Source organism: Merops nubicus, unplaced genomic scaffold, assembly GCF_000691845.1.
Source record: "Merops nubicus isolate BGI_N331 unplaced genomic scaffold, ASM69184v1 scaffold3614, whole genome shotgun sequence".
NCBI lineage: Eukaryota > Metazoa > Chordata > Aves > Coraciiformes > Meropidae > Merops > Merops nubicus.
This window is the reverse complement of record NW_008603594.1, coordinates 74,714-97,421: the sequence shown is the minus strand read 5'-3', so window position 1 is coordinate 97,421 and position 22,708 is coordinate 74,714. Positions and strand designations below refer to the sequence as shown.

The 22,708-nt window shown below is 37.9% G+C and overlaps 1 protein-coding gene across 1 annotated transcript in view; it reads left to right on the top strand.

Annotated features, from left to right (window-relative positions):
* Nucleotides 1-21,536, top strand: part of MIPEP (mitochondrial intermediate peptidase) — a gene marked incomplete at its 5' end in the record, with an annotated part of 45,334 nt that extends 23,798 nt beyond the window's left edge. The window contains 3 exons of the mRNA XM_008938720.1: nt 12,014-12,135; nt 12,904-12,977; nt 21,442-21,536. Coding sequence (XP_008936968.1) covers nt 12,014-12,135; nt 12,904-12,977; nt 21,442-21,536 — 291 coding nt within the window. The remainder of the gene's footprint in view (nt 1-12,013; nt 12,136-12,903; nt 12,978-21,441) is intronic.
* Between the last annotated feature and the right edge of the window lie 1,172 nt (nt 21,537-22,708).

Sequence of the window (22,708 nt, the reverse complement as noted above, 5' to 3'; positions counted from 1 at the left end):
GAGAGGCTGTCATGTACTACAGGAAGATGTGGCATGCCATGGGTGCTGAAAACACAAGGATTTCAGTAACAGGGCGCATATAAAAGCATCTGGGAGGTTGGTGAGCTGAAGAGGACTTCATGTCACTAGATGGAGGGAACTAGCTTCTCTGTAGAGAGAAAACAGTTTGTGCATCACACATTGTCACCATGTGCCCAAGTGAATTTTTTATTTGTTGAAGAACACCTGAGAGGAAGAGAGCTGCTGTATGCCTCTTCTGCCTCTCATGCTCTACAGAGGGACCTGGACAGTCTGGATCAGTGGGCCAAGACCAATGGGCTGAGGTTCAACAAGGCCAGGTGCTGGGTCCTGCACTTGGGTCACAGCAACCCCATGCAACGTTCTAGGCTTGGGGACGAGTGGCTGGAAAGCTGCCTTGTGGAAAAGCACCTGGGATGGTATTTGACAGCTGTCTGAATATGAGCCAGCAGTGTGCCCAGGTGGCCAAGAAGGCCAGCAGCATCCTGGCTTGTATCAGAAACTTTGTGACCAGCAGGACTAGGGAAGTGATCGTGTCCCTGTGCTTGGCATTGATGATGCCACATCTCAAATGCTGTGTTCATTTTTGGGCATCTCGCTACAAGAAAGACATTGAAGTGCTGGCGTGGGTCCAAAGAAGGGCAATAAAGCTGCTGAGGGGTCTAGAGCACAGGTCTTATGAGGAGCAGCTGAGGGAACTGTGGTTGTTTAGCCTGGAGAAAAGGAGGCTGAAGAGAGACCTCATTACTCTCTACCTGAAAGGATGTTGTAGTGAAGTGGAGGTTGCTCTCTTCTCCCACGTAACAAGCAATAGGACATGAGGAAATGGCCTCGAGTTTGTGCCAGGGGAGGTTTCAATTGGATATTGCAAAAGATTTCTTCTCTAAAAGGGTTGTAAAGCCCTGGAACAGGCTGCCCAGGGAAGTGGTGGAGTCACCATCCCTGGAGGTATTTGAAAGACATGTAGATGTGGTGCTGAGGGATGTGATTTTGTGGTGACCTGGCAGTGCTGGGTTAGCAGTCGAACTTGATAATTTTAAAGGTCCCTTCCAACCAAAATGATTCTATGATTCCTAGGAGTTTCAAGGTGATGTGACCTCATGTTTAGTTCTGTTAAGTAAGCCAGAGGCCAAAAACTTAGACAGTGTGGGTTTTGAAGTTCTCTATTGCAGTCTTGTTCTTATCATGAGCGCTCTCAGTAGTGGTGCTACAGTGAAGAGGAGAGTATAGTTTTTAACAGGCCTATTCCTCAGCCTGGTGTGGGCTGGCTGGCAGTTTGAGTGAAGTATCTCGTTACTGAATCTGCCAGCTCTGTTGTTGTGGCATCTGTGAACTTAGGATTTCTTGTTACATCCTTGGAGTGACTGCTAATGTGTAGTTGTAGCTCTAGTCCTGTATAACATTTTCTGTGAATATCATTAACACCATATAAAAGAAAAAAATAGTCAGACTGGGCAAATGATGAGGCAGCTGTCTTAGAATAAATAAGCGATAACCTTTAACCTCTGAAGGTAAAAGTGGTTTTGAATTCTGAAAACTTTACTCAAGTGGTGAACATAAATCTTGAAATTATTGGTAAGGAAGGCTTAGTAGTGGCTGACTATTAGATTTTAAACTGTGATTTTACTTGACATTTTATCTAAAATCTTCCCAAATTTGTATTAGATATATTAAGTTAATGTAACCTTAGAAACTAAGCAAAACCAAAAGCTAGGTTAAAGGAATTTAAAAAGGACAGCTAAAAAGTAGAATTAGTGCTGTTGACAAACAGCTTTTAAATTACCAATAATTTGGTTGAGGATGAGGGAATAAAATTCATGGTGCTAATAAATAAGATGCTGTAAGGAACTGAGTTGGAGAAAAAGCCTGTACATTTGAATATCTGAGACAAGGAGGTTATTAGAAATGTAGAAACCATATAAAAATGTGAAAAACAGAAGAAAAGATAAGCTCTAATCAGCCAAAAGTGAAATTGTGGGTTTTGAGCGACTTAAACACCAAAATCATCAATAATGATTAAAATCAGTGCATCAGAAAGGGGAAGGCTGCCAGTTACTTGCTGAACTGGAAAACAGTGAAGTGTGATGATTCAAGAGACAGTTTATAGTTATCAGAGAGACTAAAACAAAGACATTGAACCAGAGACACGAACTATTCTGATGTAAAAAATTATTTGCTAATAATGGACTATTTTTAAAGACCTTATTAAGATCACAAAAAATAATTATATGACCAGAGATAATTGCTAGAAGAATACAAGAATTCAGAACAAGAAGACTAGAAACACTGAGTTGCAAAATGGAAGTAGTGAAAGTAATAAAATTCTGTATTTACTGAAGAAATAAGAGGAGAGTGGGGACGAGAACAGCAACAAATGTCAGAGAAAGCAGAAGTATTCAGTGCCTCTGCCTCCGTGCATTTTGGTATAGGTAAGTAATGTGTATAATTTTTGAGGCTGATGGGAACACAAATGAGATTAAGGAATGAAAGAGAGAAAATAATTAGCTCAAATGTAGTCTGGTTGTTAGAATATTTGTTTGTCAAAGCAGTCACTGACCTACCGGAGTTATCACTCACCAACGTTCATGAAGAAGTGGTGGTGCCATTATGATAACTACTCTTATGAAGGAAGGAGAACTTGGGAGATGTAGACTGATTGTTCAGACTTTGTCACTCAAGAAGTAATAGAAGCAATTATTAAGCAGCTTGTAAGTAACTTGAGAAATATAAAGTGAGCAAAATAACTATGGTTTTATTAAGAACCATCTGAGATGGAAAAATCTGCTTTTCTTGTTAAGAAATTCATTGACTGTGGGAATAGGAAAGAAGTGCTTGTTGGCATAACTCTAGACTTAGCAAGCTTTCTGACACCTGGAAATCATAATTCTATGAGCAAACCGTGGAGTTATGGCTGAGGCAACATGTAAAAAGCATGCTGACAGAGCAGGTGAAATCCTGGTTTCAGACTGGGGCATTTTAAGTGGAAGTCACCAGGAGTCTGTCCAGGAATTGCTGTGGTTCTGTATTTTTGTTAGTGATTTGCATGAGAATTTATTTATAATATCTATTGATGATAGGTTGAAACACATGACCTATGGGGAAGGTTGAGGAAATGGAGTTTATTTGGCTAGCGAACAGAAAACTGTTTGGGCACACACAAGTATGTTCTGGTGTTGAAAGTGTCTGTATGAAAAAAAGTGCAATTGGAATTGAGGCTGTGATCATTTGTTTCTTGTGAGTGAGTAGATAGTAGGAAGGGCAAAAGGGTTTAATTTACAGCAAACATGATAATGGTTAATATCTAATCTTTTAAGCTGTCATTTGTTGAAGAGAGAAGCAGACACCCTACTTGTAGAGTAAGACCTACTCCTGTAGGTCTAGGATCTCTCTTATAGGGAGCTTTTAAAGAAACCGCTGTTGTAGATCACAGAGACATAAATTACATAGTAAAGGCAGAGAGCCTTCACAGAAGATTGCTTTTACATTTTCTCTGTCTTCAGTTACTTGAAGAGGTACTGATGTTGCTGATATTCCACTTTTTGGAGTGTTTTGAAGAGAGATGAAGTCATATGTCATTATGCAACCTCCTGAAGTTTTTGTAACCCCTTCAGAGTAATTTTTTACCTTGCCATGTTAGAAACTAAAGTTGTTTACATAAAGTGCAAATCCCTGGGTTAGTTTTCATATGAGCATTCTTAAAAGTATACTATAAAATCAAGTTGAAGAGTCGGGGTCTGGTTAAAAGACTAATAAGTAGTGCGCTGTGAACTCTGGGGAAGTGATAGTTTTATAAATAATTAATAGCTAAAAGCCATTTCAAAAAGATTGGTGCCCTACTGAGGTCGGTATTAAAGTAGATGCTGGGACTTTCAAAAGCTCTTAAAGTCACCCTTCAAGGTTTGTTTAGGTTTCTGTCTTTCTGGAGTTGAGTTCATTTTATGATAAAGAAAATGCTGATAGCAAATACTGTGAAGATTTGTTTTCTGGTGGTAACATGACACTATTCACTGGGCAACTATCTACAGCAGCAGAATGTTTACAGATATCCTAAGATATGAAGTACTTTTAAGGAAATTCTTTTTGAGTGTTAGTGCTATGAAACTCAAACATACTTTAGCGATAGTGTTTACCCTGTAGCAGAGCATTCTAAGGAACAGGGCAGGAAGTAGTTGCATACATCTCCTGGTAACATTTTGAAATTGCTATATGTGCTTTAGATAGATCTTTAATATATACACACATACATAAAAACACAGACTGCTTTGTCTAGTTTTACAGAAATATGTTCTAACAGCTCACGTCCGTTTTTTCCCCATGATTGCAGAACAGGAGCTGTGTTTGAGGGTGATAAATACAACTGGATTTATAGTTGCCATAAACACAAGCTAGAGGGCCTGAAATGAAATGTTCTTCAGATGTAGTGGGGGATTGTCCTTTCTGTGAAAAGCTTGCAGACAAAACAGGAAAGAAAAGAGAAGTGAACTATGCTCACTCTCACTTAACAGGAGATGGTAGTTAGACTGAGAGGGGAAAAAAGTCATTTCTTCAAGTTCACACTGCAGTTTGTGCAAGATTCAGGATTAGAATGATGATCTCCTAAATCCCTTTCTGGAATAGCTCTGGCAAAAGATAGTAAATGAACAGTAATGTAAAATAGTAGCTATTTCTTCTTCTGTGTAGGTACAGGTGATTTACATGATTAAGTTGTACTGGCAAATATCTTCTGCAGTTACAATATTGCTTAAGGTGTTTCTCAGTTTTTGTAAGAGCTTATCTTAAGCAGCATTCATTATGTTTGTTTTAAAAGAATAGGTCAATAATAAAAACTAGGTTCGGTTGGTAAAGTAGAATAAAATCCTTGGGCTTTGGTGTGAGTTTGTATCCAAAGGAAACCATGGTGATCTGATTGTAGTTGTCTCAGGCTTATGAATCTTTAAAGCTTAGGCAATAATAGAAACTATTAATTGGTAATTGAATGGGGTGTGTGTATGTGTGTAGAGTTACATGTTACAACATGAAGGACTTGTTTGGAAATTGCCTGAATATTTATTATATTTTACTCTAAAGACTAATTAAAATGTTTGCAAGTAACACTGTTTCTCAACTTGTCATATAAGGTCAGTCAAAGGGCACAATATAGAATCAATTTTCCTATCTCTGTGTATTTTAATCCAAGTTTGAAGGACTGTGGAGCAATGCAGATCACACATACAGCTTTTTTGATGTCGCTATTCTTTATTATCTCCTATGTCACCCTTCCCTCAGTCACTTTGTGGGGAGGAGAGCAGAGAGTGAAAATTAAGTAGTTCAAAGTTATTTTGCTATAAGCAGCTCAAATACATTAATAGTTTAAAAATGAAATATTTTAAGCAATTCGAAGACCATACGGTACATATCTAGAAACACTAAAGTGGTTAATTGCATGTTAAATTCCTTTCCTCTTCCCTAGTGTAAACAACTGCAAAAATATTTACATTCCCTGCCTTGCTAGATTTATTTATCATTTTATAATAAAAACACAAAAGTGTTATAAATTGAAATCTTAATCTCTTGCTTAACTCAGTTTCTAAAATGTCAGTGATCTCTCTGGGTTGGTTTACTTTGTGCTCTTTCCCCACTCCTAACACAAAAATGCACAACACTGACAAGCTGAAGAGTACTGGCGTTAGGCAAGTTAGGGGTGCAGCATAAATGTGGTTTCTCAAAATTAGCTTTCTGTTATTCTAAACAAGATCAGAAACTGCAGCAAAGGAAGTGGCTTTAAATCTCTTTATTGGATTTTTTTATTATTGTGAAACTCCAGAATGATGATGATGTAATTCTATAAAACTTAGAGGGACTCTGGCCAAAAATACAGGAAATAAGTTGAGCGAGCAAGCCACAGCATACCTATGGAGAGAGTTGTTTCTGCCAGTCAGTGAGCGCTCTGGCTTTACCCACAGGTAGCTACTGGCACAGACACTTTGCAAACTCTGCACTCCAAAACTCATTAAACTGTTTCTTCAAGTGAGAATGAATTAAGGACATCTTCAAAGCATGCTGTTAACTTACATAACAGACTAATGTAATAAGGAAAAAAATTCAGTGATTTGTTTCACAACAAAAGAGTGAATTCTTTAAGCTGCAAAGAACGTGTGAAAATCCTTTTCTCGTTTCATAATGTAAATGAGTAATTTAAACACAAAAGTAGGAAAATAAATTCTGTTATGTGACGATTTGGCCTTCCCGAGATAAGCAAGTTCTGTGGCAGAGCTTGTATTTTGGAGCCTGGCTGCTACAGCCTGGACTTCTGCTTTCTCCCATTACTCTGCAGGGGCAAAAAAAAAGTAGGAGCCTTACCAGGAAGCTTCTCAGCTTGTCTAACTGCATGCTGAGTTATTTTGGGAAAGGGAGCACAGAAGTGGTTCAGAGAGGGGCATTTAACTTGAGTAGAATGGCACTATGATTCTGGGAGTCACTGTAATGAACAAATGAGACTGAAATTTTGTGCTCGTGATGCCCAGATGTTGCAGATCTGTGCTGTGAAATCTCTTTGAGTATCTTGAATTTTGAGAAAAGTGATCTGGGGCAGAATATGGATCTGAAGAGCATGAAAATGCAAAGGAAAAAAGTAAGACCAAATCTCCTGGTCATCAGATAATACAGGTTTTTGTTTTGCTAAAAGCACTTTTCCCCTCTGGTATTTTGATATGATGCCTGCACAGCTAGTCCATCAGAGTGGGAAACCTGCTGAGCTAAATGTGGAACATCCCTCTGATCTGCAGCCCACAGTAAATTCACTATTTTTCTCTGCTGAAAAGTGGCTTCATAGTTCTTGACCTGTAACCTGCATCTCTTACGGCTCCTGCTGTATGAGCGGTTGACACGGTGCTGAGAAAACATTGACTGTGCTAACTTTCAGTGTGCTTGTTTGCATTTCAGAATAGTGTTGTCCTGGATTTCCACTAGCCCTGATAAACCTGGGTCTCAGCAGAGGGAAATTAGCCTGTACTGATTTGCATGCCAGTCGCCGTTCTCTTCTGGCTCCCCATTTACCAGAGCCTGGAGCCATGACTCTCGGGAGTTTTCCACCCTTGCTGATAGCTAAATTCAAGGGCAATAGGAGCAATAATATCAAGTTAGTGCCAGACCTAGGGGTTTTCCACCCCGTAGTCCCTGAAGGAGGTAAGTTGGCTGCTCCTCCATTGGGTTTCCTGCCAGAGTAAGAACTTAATTAAGAAGGGGGAGGGCACCAGATATCATCTCCATCAAATATTGTTCCTTGTGGAAACTATTCAACAACCTGCTCATTGATGTAATTACTGTAGCACACATTATGTAATTAGAAGACTTAAATGATGAAAATACTTTTTTTAATTTAGTGTTGGTCTTTTCAGGTTCTCACTTGTGTTTTTTTGTCTTAAGTTGCAAAGCAAAATGAACTTAAATATACTTTGAAGTAGCTGAAGTGACAGCAGAAACTGTTGAAAGAGCATTTTGAAAAGTCCAAGTACTAGTCAAGAGTTTATATAGATTTTTTTTTACCTTTCTGAGAGGTGGTGTAGGATTTTGTAGCACTGATCCCATGTAAGTAGTGAAGCTCCATGGAAAAATTACTCTCCGCACTCAAACAAAAGCTGTGTTAGCATATATTAAACTACCTGTATTTATTTTCTGTTGGTTTTGTCTTTAGAATCATATGTAAATTTTTAGATCAGATTATTTTTGTGATAATCTTAACAGTTCTAAATTTAGAATTCAAATAATTGAATCATAAATTAGTTTATGTAGTCTTCAAAACAGTTTAGTTTAACTGATCCAACCGTATTGTTAAAATGAATGAAGTGGCTTAACTTTTAAGGAGAAGATAAAAGTTGTAGTAAATAATTGAGATTTCTCCTAAAGCAGTAGTCGTAGACTCTCCAAAGATAACAAGATAAATACTTCCGTCCTCTGACTACAAAGGAAGCCTATGGGACTAGTTTGGGCAAGGCACCTATTTTAATGGAGCTAAAGTAAAATGAACTGAATCTTACTCTAAGAATATATACTGCAAGGGCTTTTTGAAAAATCCCTGGTAAGGTGTAAGTATGCAAAAGTATCAGTGAGACATTTTTGTTTGTTACATGATGGGATGGAAAGCCATTGCACATGAAATTTTGGAAATATTTCAGACATGGTTATAAGAGAAGATGGATAATGTTGGTGGAAAAAAGGCCCCTTTAGCTGCAGCAGATCAGTCACACACCTTTATTTCAGTGTGTTGTGCTGGATAAAAAGCAGGCATGAACATGACCCGTGGATGGCATATTATCATAACCCATGGGCTATGCTGTGAAATGCACTGGTTTATAAAATCCTGGAATGGGTTCATGGAACTTTCTGAAGTAGATGATTACTCAGAGTCTTCATTAACTTTCTAGCTGCTTACCTAATATATAGCAATTAATAAGGAGGATGCCCTAGTTCTATGTGTCTAGGCTTTACCCTTTCCAGAAGAGAAATCATTCAGCATTGGAAGTAACACAAGAAACAAGTAATTTTACATCTATATGTAATTTTATTAAAATGGATTTTTATCTCTGAATGGTTAACCATTTTGTTTTAAATACATTTACAGTGACATTTTTATTTTTTATTGACCATAGAACAATGGTGAAATATTGAAGATGAGGAGTTCCTGGTCAAAAACCTTTTGTGAGGACTGAGAAAAAGGTAGTGATAGGGAATCATAGAATGGTTTGAGTTGGAAGGGACCTTAAAGACCATTGAGTTCCAGCCCATCTGCCACTTGCAGGGACACTTTCCACTACACCATGTTGCTCAAAGACCAATCCAGCCTGGCCTTGAATGCTTCCAGGGAGGGAGCATCCACAGCCTCTGGAATGATCAAATACTAGAGTTATGAAAGTCTGTACTGGCTAAAAAAAAAATAAATTGAAAATTTAATGTAGGCTTCAAACTTCACTAGGGAAAAGTAGCATTTATAATTAGATGTCTTTGACTGCTCTTTGCAATAGGAAAAACAGTCTTAGCTGCAATATGCCTTTGAGGTTGGTAGTCATATAATATAACCTGAGTTATCTAAAAGTATGTTCCTTATGCATTCCAGTGAAGGAAGAGAGAGTCGTCTATAACTTATCTGTCTTAGGCATCTGTGTTAAGAAAATTGACTCATCCTCTGGTTTTGTTTCCCTTTTTGGATACTGTCCTGTTGCCAGTGAATTTTTGAATTCTCAGCTTCATTGTAATTGAGAGCCTCCCTAAATGCAGAGAGAGAGATGAGCAGTGTCTTTCCTTGGTGTTCCTCTATACTTTCCTTTTCTCTTTTGAAAGGAAGCAATGTCAAGTTTCTTACTCAAGTGTATTAGCCAAGATGAGGTCAAACAAAAGGTCATATCTGAACAGAGGGTACTGAGGCCTGTTTTAGGTGTAGACTCTGAAACAAGCTTCTGGTCTTGGACAGGTTGCTGAGAAGATGTTCTTTTCTCCCTTCTTAATTGTGATAGAGGGTTTCAACAAACCTGATGAATGAAATAGTTGATCATCCTGGAAGTGCAAATGAGCTGTTTTAGGTGCAGATCAGTACATGCAAGAACTTTTTGTGTCAACAGTGTAATCTGAGCTGTTGAGGAAGACACACTGTCCTAGTTACAGCTTATATGTTGCATTAAAATAATGCCTTTCTGATGGGAGAGGTAGAAATATTCTTGCCTATGTCAAGCTCATAGAAATTATTTTTGTTTGTAGCAGAAAAAGCAACTTGTATTTTTCACTGAAATGTTCTCTTTGGAAATTTTTTAAATTTCTAAATATGTGAAACCAGTCAGTAGAGCTTTCCACATTCCTGACTGAGTTGTACTTTCAAGCTGAAACTTTTAATCCTAACTTTGAAAACTTACTATACAAAAAAAAATAACAACTGAGATGTTTTCCTGCTCAGTCTTCTAAAAATGCAGCCTCTCTGATCTGTTTCAAAATGTGCTTTTAGTTTTGTGATTATGGTTATAATTAAGGAACTAGTTAGAAAAACTGTAGCTATAATGTATAAACACAGCAACCACAATACTTTTCAGAGCAAACTGCATCATCTGTATCCAAGCTGAATGCTTTTATGTACTTACATTACAGTGAGATATGGTAGAGCTGGTGTTTACTTTAAAGAAAAGGAAAAAAAATGTTAATCATTCTCTAGAATTTGCATCATGCATGAAGACCCACAGGAAAATTGAAGACTAGAGACATTTTTTTTTACCTCCTCTAATTTTGCTGCTCCTGCTTAAAGCTAGTTGTGTAGGCTACCAGTAGAGGCTGGATTGCTCACCCATGGCAAATTCCATCTGTTTAGAACACCTGTCGTAGGGGGGAGATAACCATCTGGTTAAAAGCAGGTTTTGAATGCCTGAATTACAGGGAATTTCGAGAACTTGTTTGTAGGTGTTGCTCAGAAAAAGGAACTAACAACTTTGTTTCTCATCAGCTGTTCACAATGATCAGACTATAGGTCACTGTTTGCTATTTTTTTAAGGTAAAAAGACTCACTAAAAGCCAAATACTTTCTTTTTCCACCCTCTTGGTAATGTTTTTGGCATCCACATATATCTTTGACTGGTCTGATGAAGAGTAATATGATGATAAGCACTTTCTTGAATAAAGAAACATAGTTTATTTCCACTGTCAAAAATCAGGAGATTACTTACAATGTGATAAAGAATCACAGTCAGATAGTTCTGGAAAATTACTAATGACCCTTCACTTTTCTCTTTGACTGCCTCAGAATTTCAGCCACTGACTCCAGGATAAGAAAAAGCATCTGACAGCCCATGGATTTAAATTTAAAACATCTGTTATGTTACTTTATCTTCTAGTTCCTCATTAAAATTCTGTTTTTTATAATACCTACAGAGGTCTTGACAACAGTCATATAACAAGATTCTTTATAAAGCTTCGACTTCAGATAGGAGGAAAAATAAGATGGGGGACTTGTCTTCTCTTTGGTTTCCTTGGAGAGTCAGAAGTGCAGAGCAAGCTTCTCCTTCATCTATACATTTATCAGTCTTCTGTTCAAAACATATGCTCAGATCTGTTGGGAAACAATGTCTTTTCAGCTTGAACATGCTTGCCTTTCCACATTGCACTGGAGAGGTGATGAAATCTTCGTCCTTGGAGATGAGAAACCTTATCAAAGTTGGCTCTGCTGTGAGCAAGGGTTGGACCAGATGAGCTTCAGAGGTCTCTCCCAATTTAAATTACTCTGTTAACAGCCAAGGAACTAAAAGAGTATTTTTATTTCTGTGAAAGAAAGGCTGATACTTCTGATTTTCTCTGCTAAGGAAACAAATAAACAGTCAATGCCAAAAAGCACTGAAAAAGGAGTCCACCATCACTGGAATAAGTCTTAAAGCCAAGTAACAATAACAGTATGGTTATGGATGATAATATGCTATATATATGTGTTTAAAATGTGTAAGCAAATCTGTGAACACCAACATTGCATGTGGATGTGATTTGTCTACCTCTTGAGTTTTTTGGCATGTGGGAAGCTGTATTTTTTATAGTATTAAATGCAAGTCCCTATTATCATTTTATTTGAGACAAAAGCTTATAAACTGAACTTTTCCAATTGTGGCACTGCACTTGCCCACATGGAAGACGATAAAATGTGTTGTTACTTATAATGAGGGAATTGTGATTTTCTTTCAAGACCAGTAGAACAGCACAGCTATTATCAAATATGAATACATGTTTTTACTGCTTTGTTTTCTCTCCTTCTCACCCTATTTATGTTTTGTTTCAATTGTGATGAGCAGTGTATTGGACATATAGTATTTAAGTTGAAAAATACTTCTTATAATAAAGGGTGTGTCTATTCTGGGATTTCTGGTGGTATTTTTTTTTTCCTTTTTTCTTTTTTGACTGTTTGCCATTAATAGTATGAGATTTCTTCCATCATATTGCGGAACAATTTGCGGATCTGAAAGATGACTTCTCTATTTTTGTTTATTTTCTCTTACAGGCCTGGCAGCTGCGATTCAGTCATCTTGTGGGTTACGGTGCCAAATATTACTCCTACCTCATGTCTAGGGCTGTTGCCTCCATGGTGTGGAAACAGTGTTTTGCTCAGGACCCATTTGATAGGTAAAACCAGAGAAAACATTTAACAGAATGAAGTGTCATGCTTCTGGAAAACATGAAACAAATGTGGCTGTGTAGATAGATGCAATTTTTAATGACAATTAGTCTTTAGCCTTTTTCTTGATTTTTAGGAGGATTACAAAACAGGATATAACCACAGATGTAAAATATACTGTGGAACATGTTCATTGGTGCAAAAAAAGCCATGCTGATGTCTTAAAATACAGCTGTGCCAGTGGGGAGGCACTGAAATCTGTATTTAGATGTAATTAGAGAGCTTGATTTTCATAGATGCCTAATTACTTGTAATTTTCTATTGAAATCAAAGCAACTGCAGGTATTAAATAGGCTTCGTGTCACCAACTTCAAAGGTAAGTATAGCTATCCTACTCATTTTGCTTTGTGAAATTAAAAAGTAAATTGTGAGATCACAAACTAAATGTTCTTATACCTTAGGTGAATGTTCAGAGCATTGTAGCAGAGCAACTTTTCCCCTTGGAGCAATGAAGGCTGAAATGTTGTTCTCAAATTAACTTCTATAAACACCAACACATATTCATATGTACAAAATTTGTCTAGTTCAGTTACTCATAGTATAATTTTAAATGTAATTTGAATTTGAGGAGTCAACATGGAATCAAGTCATTGTTTCAGGGTAGAAAATTTCATTTGATCTCTGTCTTTTAGTTCTGTAGAGATCCTAGAAGCAAATCTGACTGAAAGCTCAGCAGGATGTGTTTGCAGCTGGCTCTAACATCTGTGTTTCTCCAGGGCAATGGGTGAGCGTTACCGTAGAGAGATGCTGGCACACGGCGGTGGAAAAGAGCCCATACTTATGGTTCAAGGTAGAGAAAAAACCTGTTTTGCTCCCTTGCTCAAGGAAGTAATAATTTAACTGTGTTTCCCAATTTGGTCTTTTTAAGTTTTATTATGTTTTTCATAGGATTTATGAAAGAAAATTTGTTCATTTATTTAGTTAAGTGGACTGGTTATCAGATTTGTGTCATGGTCAGGAGAACTTGTGATACATAGCATAAAAACACAGATAGTTGAGGTGAAGTGCTGCAGAGGGTTGGATTACAAGGCTGTTTAAAGAATTTAGAGTAAGAGTATCACATACCTGAAGGAAGATAGATGACCCCTTTTTTGGGTACAAAAAATAGTAGATTTTACATACATGGAATTGATAATAGATCTGGTCATTTTATATAAGAATTTGAACTTAGTTTGGCCACGTCATCTTGGCATCATCAAAATAGCTTTGGTTATATCAGTACTTAAGTATAGATTCTCATGAAATGGAAGTCTGAAGACTATAATAAAGAAAATAGTTAATTATTCCTCTCAGTACCATATTTGCCTTTTGAATCTGGAAATCAACTTTTAAAAATCATTCATAGTGATAGCAAAAGGACTGTGCTTTATGCATTTTGAAAAAACGTCTGGAGAATGAGACAAGTTTGAGAAACTACTGACTTTACCTTGAATCTAGCAATGAGGTCAGGGTAAAGACTTTACTCTGCAGTGTTGCAGTATTCAAACAGAATATTTTTGCATTAGTGTCACTGTTGCCGATACGAACACCTGGTGAGTACTTCATCTAATGGGGCATCTTACAGTTCCCTCCGGAATTCTTAACATTAAGGATGAATATTAATTCATTGGCCTCTGTTCACTCCAGTTTGCCTGGAAGTTGTGGGTTATTTTTTTACAGATAAGGAAGACAGTGGTAATGTGTCTGTATTTCATCATGAGATTGGCACAGTTTCATAACTAGAAATTCCAGTTCTTTGACCCATCTCTTTATGTTTGACACCATAACCTCTGCTCTCCGTAGCCTAATCATATATTAAGCAATGAAATATTCTTTAGATTAGTTTATTTATATTTCTGATCTACAGGTTTATTTTTCATCCAGCATGACTTTGCAAACTTGCCTTTTTTACTGTTCTTGAAGAGTCTGTGTTTGTAACCTCAAAAAACCCAAAACTATGGATTAAGTAGACAAGTTGTAAGATGAAAAAATACACCTTTACAAGCAAATCCAATTATTATATTGTAAGTCATACAGTAGAGAAAGAAAGAATGTTTTTAAACACCAATTGTGCTCATCATCTCCTCTATTCCTAGGATGCATTTTTAATGCTACTGAGCATGGAATTTTCCTAGAATGTCTTAGAGGTTATGTTGAAGTTACTGGCAGTGTGCTCCCTTGAATCAAATAGTACTTGAATTAAGTTTGCAAAATTCATCTGTGGATGGACTTACATAAAATCTATGGAAGAACAACTGGCTTTTCCCCTTGCATGTGAGAGGACGCAGTGGGACATGGTACTGTCAGTTTGGGATTGAGAGTATGCATTGGTTATTTTGGGAAGAACTTGCTGCTGTAATTAATCTGAAAAAGTGGCATCACAGTCCAGGAAATTCCAAGTTTATTTTAAGTTTAAAGGAAATCCAAATAATTATGAAGTCTGGCAAGGTACAGTGAAGGCACATAAACAAGTTTAACTCTTACAATGCAGTAATTAGATGTTTTGGGCTTTTCAGTATTTACAGTGCTCAGTTCATTTAGTGCAGGTAGTTCATCAGGGAGTCAGGAGGGATGGTGAATGATGAAGTGGCAATAGCTGTGCAGCCTGGGATTTGAAGAAGACAGCAAGCTGTGCTTAAGGATTGTTTGTGCATACTGCAGGGTGATGAACTCATCATTAATGGTAGAATAATGGGATCTTTTATGATGTGAGCAGAAAAATCTATGTTTAAAAGATACACATTTTGATTTTGAATTTTTTTCTTTAAATCCAAAAACCACTAAACAGAATTGTGTGTCTCTTGAAGGTCAGTGATAGTAGTGCACCTGCTGGTCTGTTTGTTCACATGTAATAGCAGAACCAGACAGCAGTAACTCCTCTGTGTCAGCATTAACATGAGTGATACTGGTGATAACAGCACAGACTATGATCTACAAAAAATGGCAGAGGTGTTCACAGACTTACAGAATGGCTGAGGCTGGAAGGGAAGTGACCTCTGGAGGAAAACTGTTTCCATATGTTCGGAGGGAACCTCGTGTGTTTCAGTTTGTGCCCCTTGCCTCTGGTCCTGTCACTGGGCACCACTGAGGAGAGCCTGGCTCCATCTTCTTTACACTCTCCGTCCAGGTATTTATACTCATTAATAAGATCTTCCTGGGCCTTCTCTTCTTCAGACTGAACAGTCCCAGCTCTCTCAGCCTTTCATCATAGGCAAGATGCTCCAGTTCTTGAGTCATCCTAGTGGGCCTTTGTTGGATTTTCTCCAGTGTGTGCCTGTCTTTGTACCGAGGAGCCCAGCACTGGCCACAGGGCTCTGGTGTGGCCTCACAGTGCTGAGGAGAGGGGAAGGAAGGATCGGGTTCCTCAGCCTGCTGGCAATACTTTGGCTAATGCAGGGCAGGATGCCATTCATCTTCTTTGCAGCAAGGGCCCATTTGGTTGGTGTCCAGCATGCCACTAATGTGCTTTTCATCCAAACTGCTTTGTTTCTGGGTGGCCCCCAGCATATAGTGGTGCCTGGGGTTGTTCCTTCCCCAGTGCGGGACTTCACACTTCTCGTTGTTGAACTCTGCCCCATCATCCAGATCATTAATGAAAATTTTAAACAGGACCAGACCCAGTATTGACCCTTGGGATACACCACTAGTTACTGGCCTCCAACGAGACTTTCTTGCACTGATCAACCCCTTCGGGGGGGCCATTCAGCCAGTTTTTAATCCACCTCCCTGTCTGATCATCCAGCTTGTACATAACATCTTCTCCATAAGGATCTTATCAGAGACAGTGTCAAAAACCTTGCTGAAGTCCAGTTAGACAGTATGTATGGCTCTCCCCTCATCTACTCGGCCAGTTGTTTCATCATATGGGGTTATAAAGTTCATTAAGTATGAGTTGCCCTTGGTGAATCCGTGGTGACTATTCCTGATGATTTGGTTTGTTGTTAATGAGCTTTGAAGTGGTTTCCAGTATTATCTGCTCCACCATCTTCTTAGGGGTTGTGGTGAGACTGACCAGCCTGTAGTTTCCTGGGTTTCAAGGGTCCATCTTCCTTGCTTCAGATTATCTCCCCGGCCACTTCTGTATTCTGAATTTCACTTTTATACTCTGTATTTCTTTCATATTAATTTAAAGAGAAATTTTAAAATCTATTCAAGATCATAAAAATAGCCAGAATTCATCAGCTGAATCTTGCCTCTGCACATTGTGTTCATTTGTGGACAGTGCAAAACTTAAGCATGCTTGAGTGAATCCCTGAAAAACTGAATTGAGGTGATTCAGGTCTTTTGGCAAGTTAATAGTTTGATTATAGTCTAAATTTGGGATTATTTGAGGTTAAGTCATAGAAAAGTTTTTTATATGTTCATACTTAATTGCTCTGTATTTATTACCTAAATTGAGAATTTAAGGAGAAAACTAAGAACAGTTACTTCTCCAGTTAGCCTCTTGACTCCTTTTACTGCATTTTTTCCTTCTATTACGGATATTCCAGAATAGTTATTTTCCATCTTTCGTTGGTTTTCATAAGTTGCAAAACTGTACTCCCAGATCAGATGACCAGACAGATTACTGATTAAAGACAAATTCCACCCAACTTAAAAGCTTGTTGATTTTACTCTTCTTCAGGGAAACAGTCCAGATTGTGAGCTCACTAGTGCCATATTTCAAAACCCTCCAGTTCCATAGCTGTGTTGTTTGTTTTTTTGTCTGTTTGTTTGTTTTTTTGTTGTTGTTTTGTTTTGTTTTGTTTTGTTTTGTTTTTGATGTAAAGAAATGCACTTGTAAAAGCCTGACTTTTGGATGCACATATGTAGCCTCTACCCTGGAAGTGCTTCCGTATCTCATTATGAAGTTAGCCATATTCATTGACTGTTTGATAACAGATAACTTTGCAAGCAGGTTTCATTTATACAGTTTCTTTGTTACAGCTTTCCTCTCAGAAGCTATCTATTGTCTTTCTTTTGTGTTTGGATATGACCCTAGCTTTTCATCTTTCTCCCACATGATTCCATAGATGTACTGATTAGGGAAGAGAAAAGGATCTGACCTGCCTTCCAGTGAAGTTACTGACAAGATTCTTGTTTGGACTAGTCTTTAATTAAAAAACACACTATACTTTTTTTTTTGTTTGTTTGTATTTGATTCTCCTGGCATTTTTTTCCATTAAAAAACAAAGCAACTCAGAAAGGTTTTATGAAACCTTTTTTAACGTTTTCTGAAGCGACCCCTTTATCTTAACCCTTTGATAATGTACAAAATACGGAAGTCACAAATGCAGGAGCAATTAAAAAATGAGTGAACAATGCTTTGTAGAAGAGTCTTGCTTTTTATTTTCTTTAGAGAGGGAATACAGTTTGAGAAGAACTTGATTCCTCTGTCATTTTGGGTTGGTCAGAAGGCTCTTGCAGACGCTCTCCCTCTGAGGGCTGTATGGCATTAGGGACTCCAAATGCCTTTAACGGTATGTAACCCAGGTGTCCCTTCCAGGTCCCGTTGTGTGATGGTTGCAGGTCTGAACAAGATTCAGGTGTGCACCATCCCTCCCTCTCTCTCTTGGCACTCCCCGACTGGAAAGAAACCCAGGTGCATAGGTAGAAAGTGCAGAATGTGAATTGCAGTGTGAAAAGTACTGGGCTGGATGATCTGGGAACAGAAAGCATGGAAGATATCCTGGAGTACACTTCTCCAGCAGTCACGTTGCCCTTTGGGTCTCTGAAGAAGCCCTCCTACAAAATGCAGGAGAAGTTGTGCTCTTGATTTGTTAATGCTGTGTTATATTGCAGACAGTCCCACTCAGCTGGTTGGTGATCAAACCAACTGTGTCAGTAAACACGTTTGTTCCAATGCAGTTTGAAAGTTTGTTTTTCCATGCCTCAAACTGTCCTTCATGGTATAATGGTGATTTGAGTAGGCTGTAAAAATCTTCAGATAATGATTGTGTATCTTCTCTGTACAAGGAATATGCTTAAAGCCTAAAAGGTGAATGGCAACATACGGTAACTGAAAACTACAGGGACCCAAAGTAATTAGTGTTCCAAAGGGACAGAGGCCAAATTTTGCCACAGGCTTTATTCTTCTCCCAGTTTTCAGTGATTGTAGGTTATAGCTTAACCGTCTCTCAAAAGGGTGTGGTTAACCACGGTGCTGCAATGTGAAAGAAAACTTCAAAGCAGGGAAGATAAGCCATGTAGTTGCCTTAGGCTTGGGAGAGACTGAGCTGAAATAGGAGTTGGGCTGAATGTATAAAATACACGCCTAGATTTTAAAACTGCAACCATCAGACCTTGTGGACATCTTACTAAATCATTTAGACTGAAGTGCTGAGTACTTATTATATATCAAAGCTGATCTTGCTTTGATATATTTTAATGGAGTTTAAAGGGAGATGACCATTCTTAACAGATCTGTGTAGAGTAAGAGGTTAAAACACGGAAATACCATTACTATCTGTTTCTTTTGCAGTTGTCTATCCTAAAATCTGTACTTATATATTTCATAAGGGTATGATCATTTTACTACAGTAGGAGTTTTTCAGCAATGACCTCAGTTACTCTTCATCCTGCCTTTGCAAAAGGAAATTCTGCTAGCATCTGGTTTTGATGTCAGTGACAGGAAAATAGCAATGCAGTAGACCACTAGTGCAAGAAATCTGAAATCTGTTTGTAGTAATAGAAGTTGGAACTACTGGGTGTGAGGTCATTGGACATTAGAATTGCCAGAAGAATTTTGAATTATTCTACATATTTAAAGCAAACCGTATGGAGTCTAGATGAATGCAACTTGTAACAAGTTTTGAGTGAGATTTGGTATGACTGTATTCAGCATCACTAAAATACATCCAAGCGTACTGTAGTTAATTATGTTTCTTTTATTCATTTTGTAATACACAGGGCTGCAAAGTTTTTGTTACGATTTGCCATTTTTATGTAAGAGGCAAATTAAATTTACTTGAAGATAATCCCAGCATCAGTCGCTTCTCTTCCCCCTAATCTTTATACTGTTAACTTTTCTTCTTTAGCATATTGATAATCATAGTTTTAAGAATTGTCCACAGCAGAATAAATTGTAGTGTGTCAGAAGAATTGGCTGAACATCATCTGGGCTGGCTGATTTTTATAAACTCAGTATTGGACGGAGGTTTTTATGATTGGCAACTTGGGGGGAGTGGTGGTTATGTCAGTTATGGCCATCTTTATATACTGCCTATGAAGCATTACAGTCATCCCTCCGTATTGATATCTGGTAGGAAAGGACATATTTGCTATAGGAAAATGGTTCTTTTAAAAATTGGGAGTAAGGAATAATTTCACCAACTTGAGATATGTATACCTGTTCTGAGATACAGGGAAAAGTAGGTTCTTCATAGGCATACCTCATCTAATCATAAAGTAGACCTCTCAGAAAGGTCAGATGGGTGGCACCCATGAAGGTCTTCCTACTGTTCAGTCTCTGGAAATGGAGCCAGTGTGTTCAGAGTTAAATATCTGAGGCAAAACGAGGCCAGCAAAAGGCAAAAAGAATTGCACTGTTGGGACCAGAGAGCTCCAGCTGAGTTTAAGGTGAAGCTCCAGTAGCCATGCGTGACAGTACATGTTCCAGTGGGCTGACATCCGTGTCACCTTCTTAAGGCATTCTCTCCACTTCTGAGAAAACTGCAGGAAAATAACATGAGTTTAAACTGGAATTTTTCCAAGGCTGTTAGGAAGCAAATATGCATGTCCCTCAGCCAGCCCACTCAGGAACATGAGAGAGGGAGTCTGCAAGAGGCCGTGACTCTCTGGGGAGGTCAGATTAGTAGCTGGTATCTGGAGGCATCTGTTTCTCAGCCCAGCATGTAGCAAGCCATTTTTCATTGTGAACTACAAGTAATTCCACAGCAATTTTACTAACTTTAGAGTAGAAAATGAGTTTACCAAGTATTTGGAAATATTGATTCTGTTCTTTCATTTTGAGGAAAGCTTTATACAAACCTCATCTAACAGCATTTCAGTCAACCTATACAGAGTATGAGAATTGTTTTCCTTTTAGTGCTCAGTATTAATCTGACTGGGTCACGGCAGTTTGCGTTGACACTTGCAATATGTGTTTAAATCAGATTGAAATGGAATTCTGTGAGGTCTTAGTAAGAAAATTCTTTTTTGTTACACAAAATTACCTTAAGCCGGTCTGTTTCCTGGTGGGGTTTGAATCAATTGTGTTATAGTGAAAGATTACAGTCTTTTAGCAGCATGCAATTATAATTTCCACTGAAGCAAATATTGTTGAGGATGTGAAAGAATATAAAATTATGTTCAGTAGGTACGCTCATCAGAAAGGGCAGAACAAGGTTATGTTTACACTGGCAGTTGTTAGAAAGAATAGATCAGTTCAAAGGAGTACAAAGATTAAATTTTACATTATTTGGCAGCTGAACTGTTGTTTTGATTTTTTTTCTGATACAAGCAACACAGTAAGTTTTCACATATAATCTTGAAAATATTAATAACAGTGAAAAGACCAAAATTAATGTAATGTTAAGCACAGAGAAACATCTGAAAATAATTTACAGGATATATTCTCATGCTTTCTAAAAACTGGGATTCTGGGGAGGAAGGTGTGAGATTTTTAGGGGCTCTGTTCATGGAATTACCTGTCAAAGTATTCTTCATTATGTTAATTTCCCTGTCTGTTATTCTGTAGCCATATGCTACAGCTAACAGATGCACTAATTAAAATGCTTAGTAAAAGGTAAGTCCTGGTACTGTAAAAAAGCAAAACTAAAATGGCAGTGCATTGAATATGCTTTTATTTGGGTATGTTTCATGCCTTGTGAAAAATTTCAGAGGTATTTGTACTTCAAATGCTAAATTAAATGCTTTTAAAATGTGTAGCATTTTGAGAAATTATGTTTTTTTTCCTGGGTCTGTCAGACCTGAGACTCAGCAGATAAGGATTTAGATACCCGCTCCATCACCGATTTATTCCAGTCATTTGGAAATGACTGAGTCTATGGATACATTGCTGTAAAATGGATATAATTCCCTGCTTAAGCAAGACTGTAATGATAAAAATAAGTTAACAGTCTTGAAACCTGTCAATTCTGTGATAATGTGTAACAGGTAGCTTGAAGAAATTAAATAATCTCTATGCACTGTAATTGCATCTACTATTTAACAGGTTAACACAATAGCTGTTTCTGCCATATTGTGACATTAGATGTTAGTTAGCAATGTTACTATTAACAAAGCTTTCAAGGTCGTAGTATTCTTGCTAAGAGTCTGGTGTCTTGTTTTTGTAGGAATGCTTCAGAAATCACCTTCAGTTGAAGATTTTGTGGATGCCCTTGTTTCAGACTTAGACCAGGACTTTGAAACATTTATCACGGACTCATAAAAATGTTCAACAGAACTGAATTCTTTTATGGAAGATTGCCTATGTCTTCATAATTCTGAATAAAATATTGTTGTGATGGGGTCTGCTTCTTTGTGAAAACTTGTAAAAGTTTGAATATTCATGTTAGTGGAACAGTAATAAATAATTTCATTGGATCACCTGGTTTCATTTAGGATGGCTTCCATTGCATAGGAGCTTAAGGATGGAATTTGAGAGAGCAAATCCTCTAGCATGTATTCTTAGAAAATTTGATCTTGTTGGAGCAGGTGATTAAATGCAAATTGAACTCACCTTCAGGGTGAGTTCAGGTGGAATGATCTTTGGTACGCACATTGGATTCAGTATTAGGACATGTGTTGAGTGGCATGACCCAGAACTGCTTGGGTGGGTCTTTCTCACATGCTCATGGCTATTCTTTAAACTCTATTAACCCTATTCCTCGCGGGAGTTGTGTTCTGGGGAAAAGTAAATTGTTTGCAGCAGAGGAGAAATTGGAAAAAAAGACTAGATGGAAAACTAAGAACTCTGTCTGAGTTCAGGAGCAAAAAGAGGGGAGAAGAAAAACTGTAGTCGCACAGGTAAGTGATGGAAAATGTTAGGGTGTGCAGACAGGAGGTATTTTACAACACAAAAAAGGAGAAACAAAGGAATAAAATAGGGACCCCACAAATATTACATAGTGGAGTATAACATTTAAGGTAGCCATGCTGTTGTAGCTGTGTTAATCCAATATGCGTGGCCATGTTTGTAAGTACAAATAGTATCTTTTGTTACACAAAGCCATTTAGCCTGTCTCCTTCAGGTCTGGATAGAAGAGCAAACTTTAAAGCTAAATACAAAAGACAAACCATTCATTCAGCTTAGTTTTTAGTTCCTAGGCTTGTCTTCTGCAGATCTTCTGCTGAGCTTCAGTGTTCAGGAGGCAGCAGTTGTTTTCTGAGAAGTATTCTCCTATTAACTGAATTCTTTCATCTTTCTGTCTCTTACTGGTTATATTTGTTTCATTGTGTAGTGGTGGTTCAGTTTTGCCCACCTTGCCTTAAGGGCTTTACTGGCTGAAGTCTGTCATGGTTCAGTGAATATGGATTTGTAGGCATTTGTATGGTTCCACTGCAGAGGACAAGTACTATGGAAAGGTGTTGACAATGTTGTTGCATAGGTATGGCCTGAAT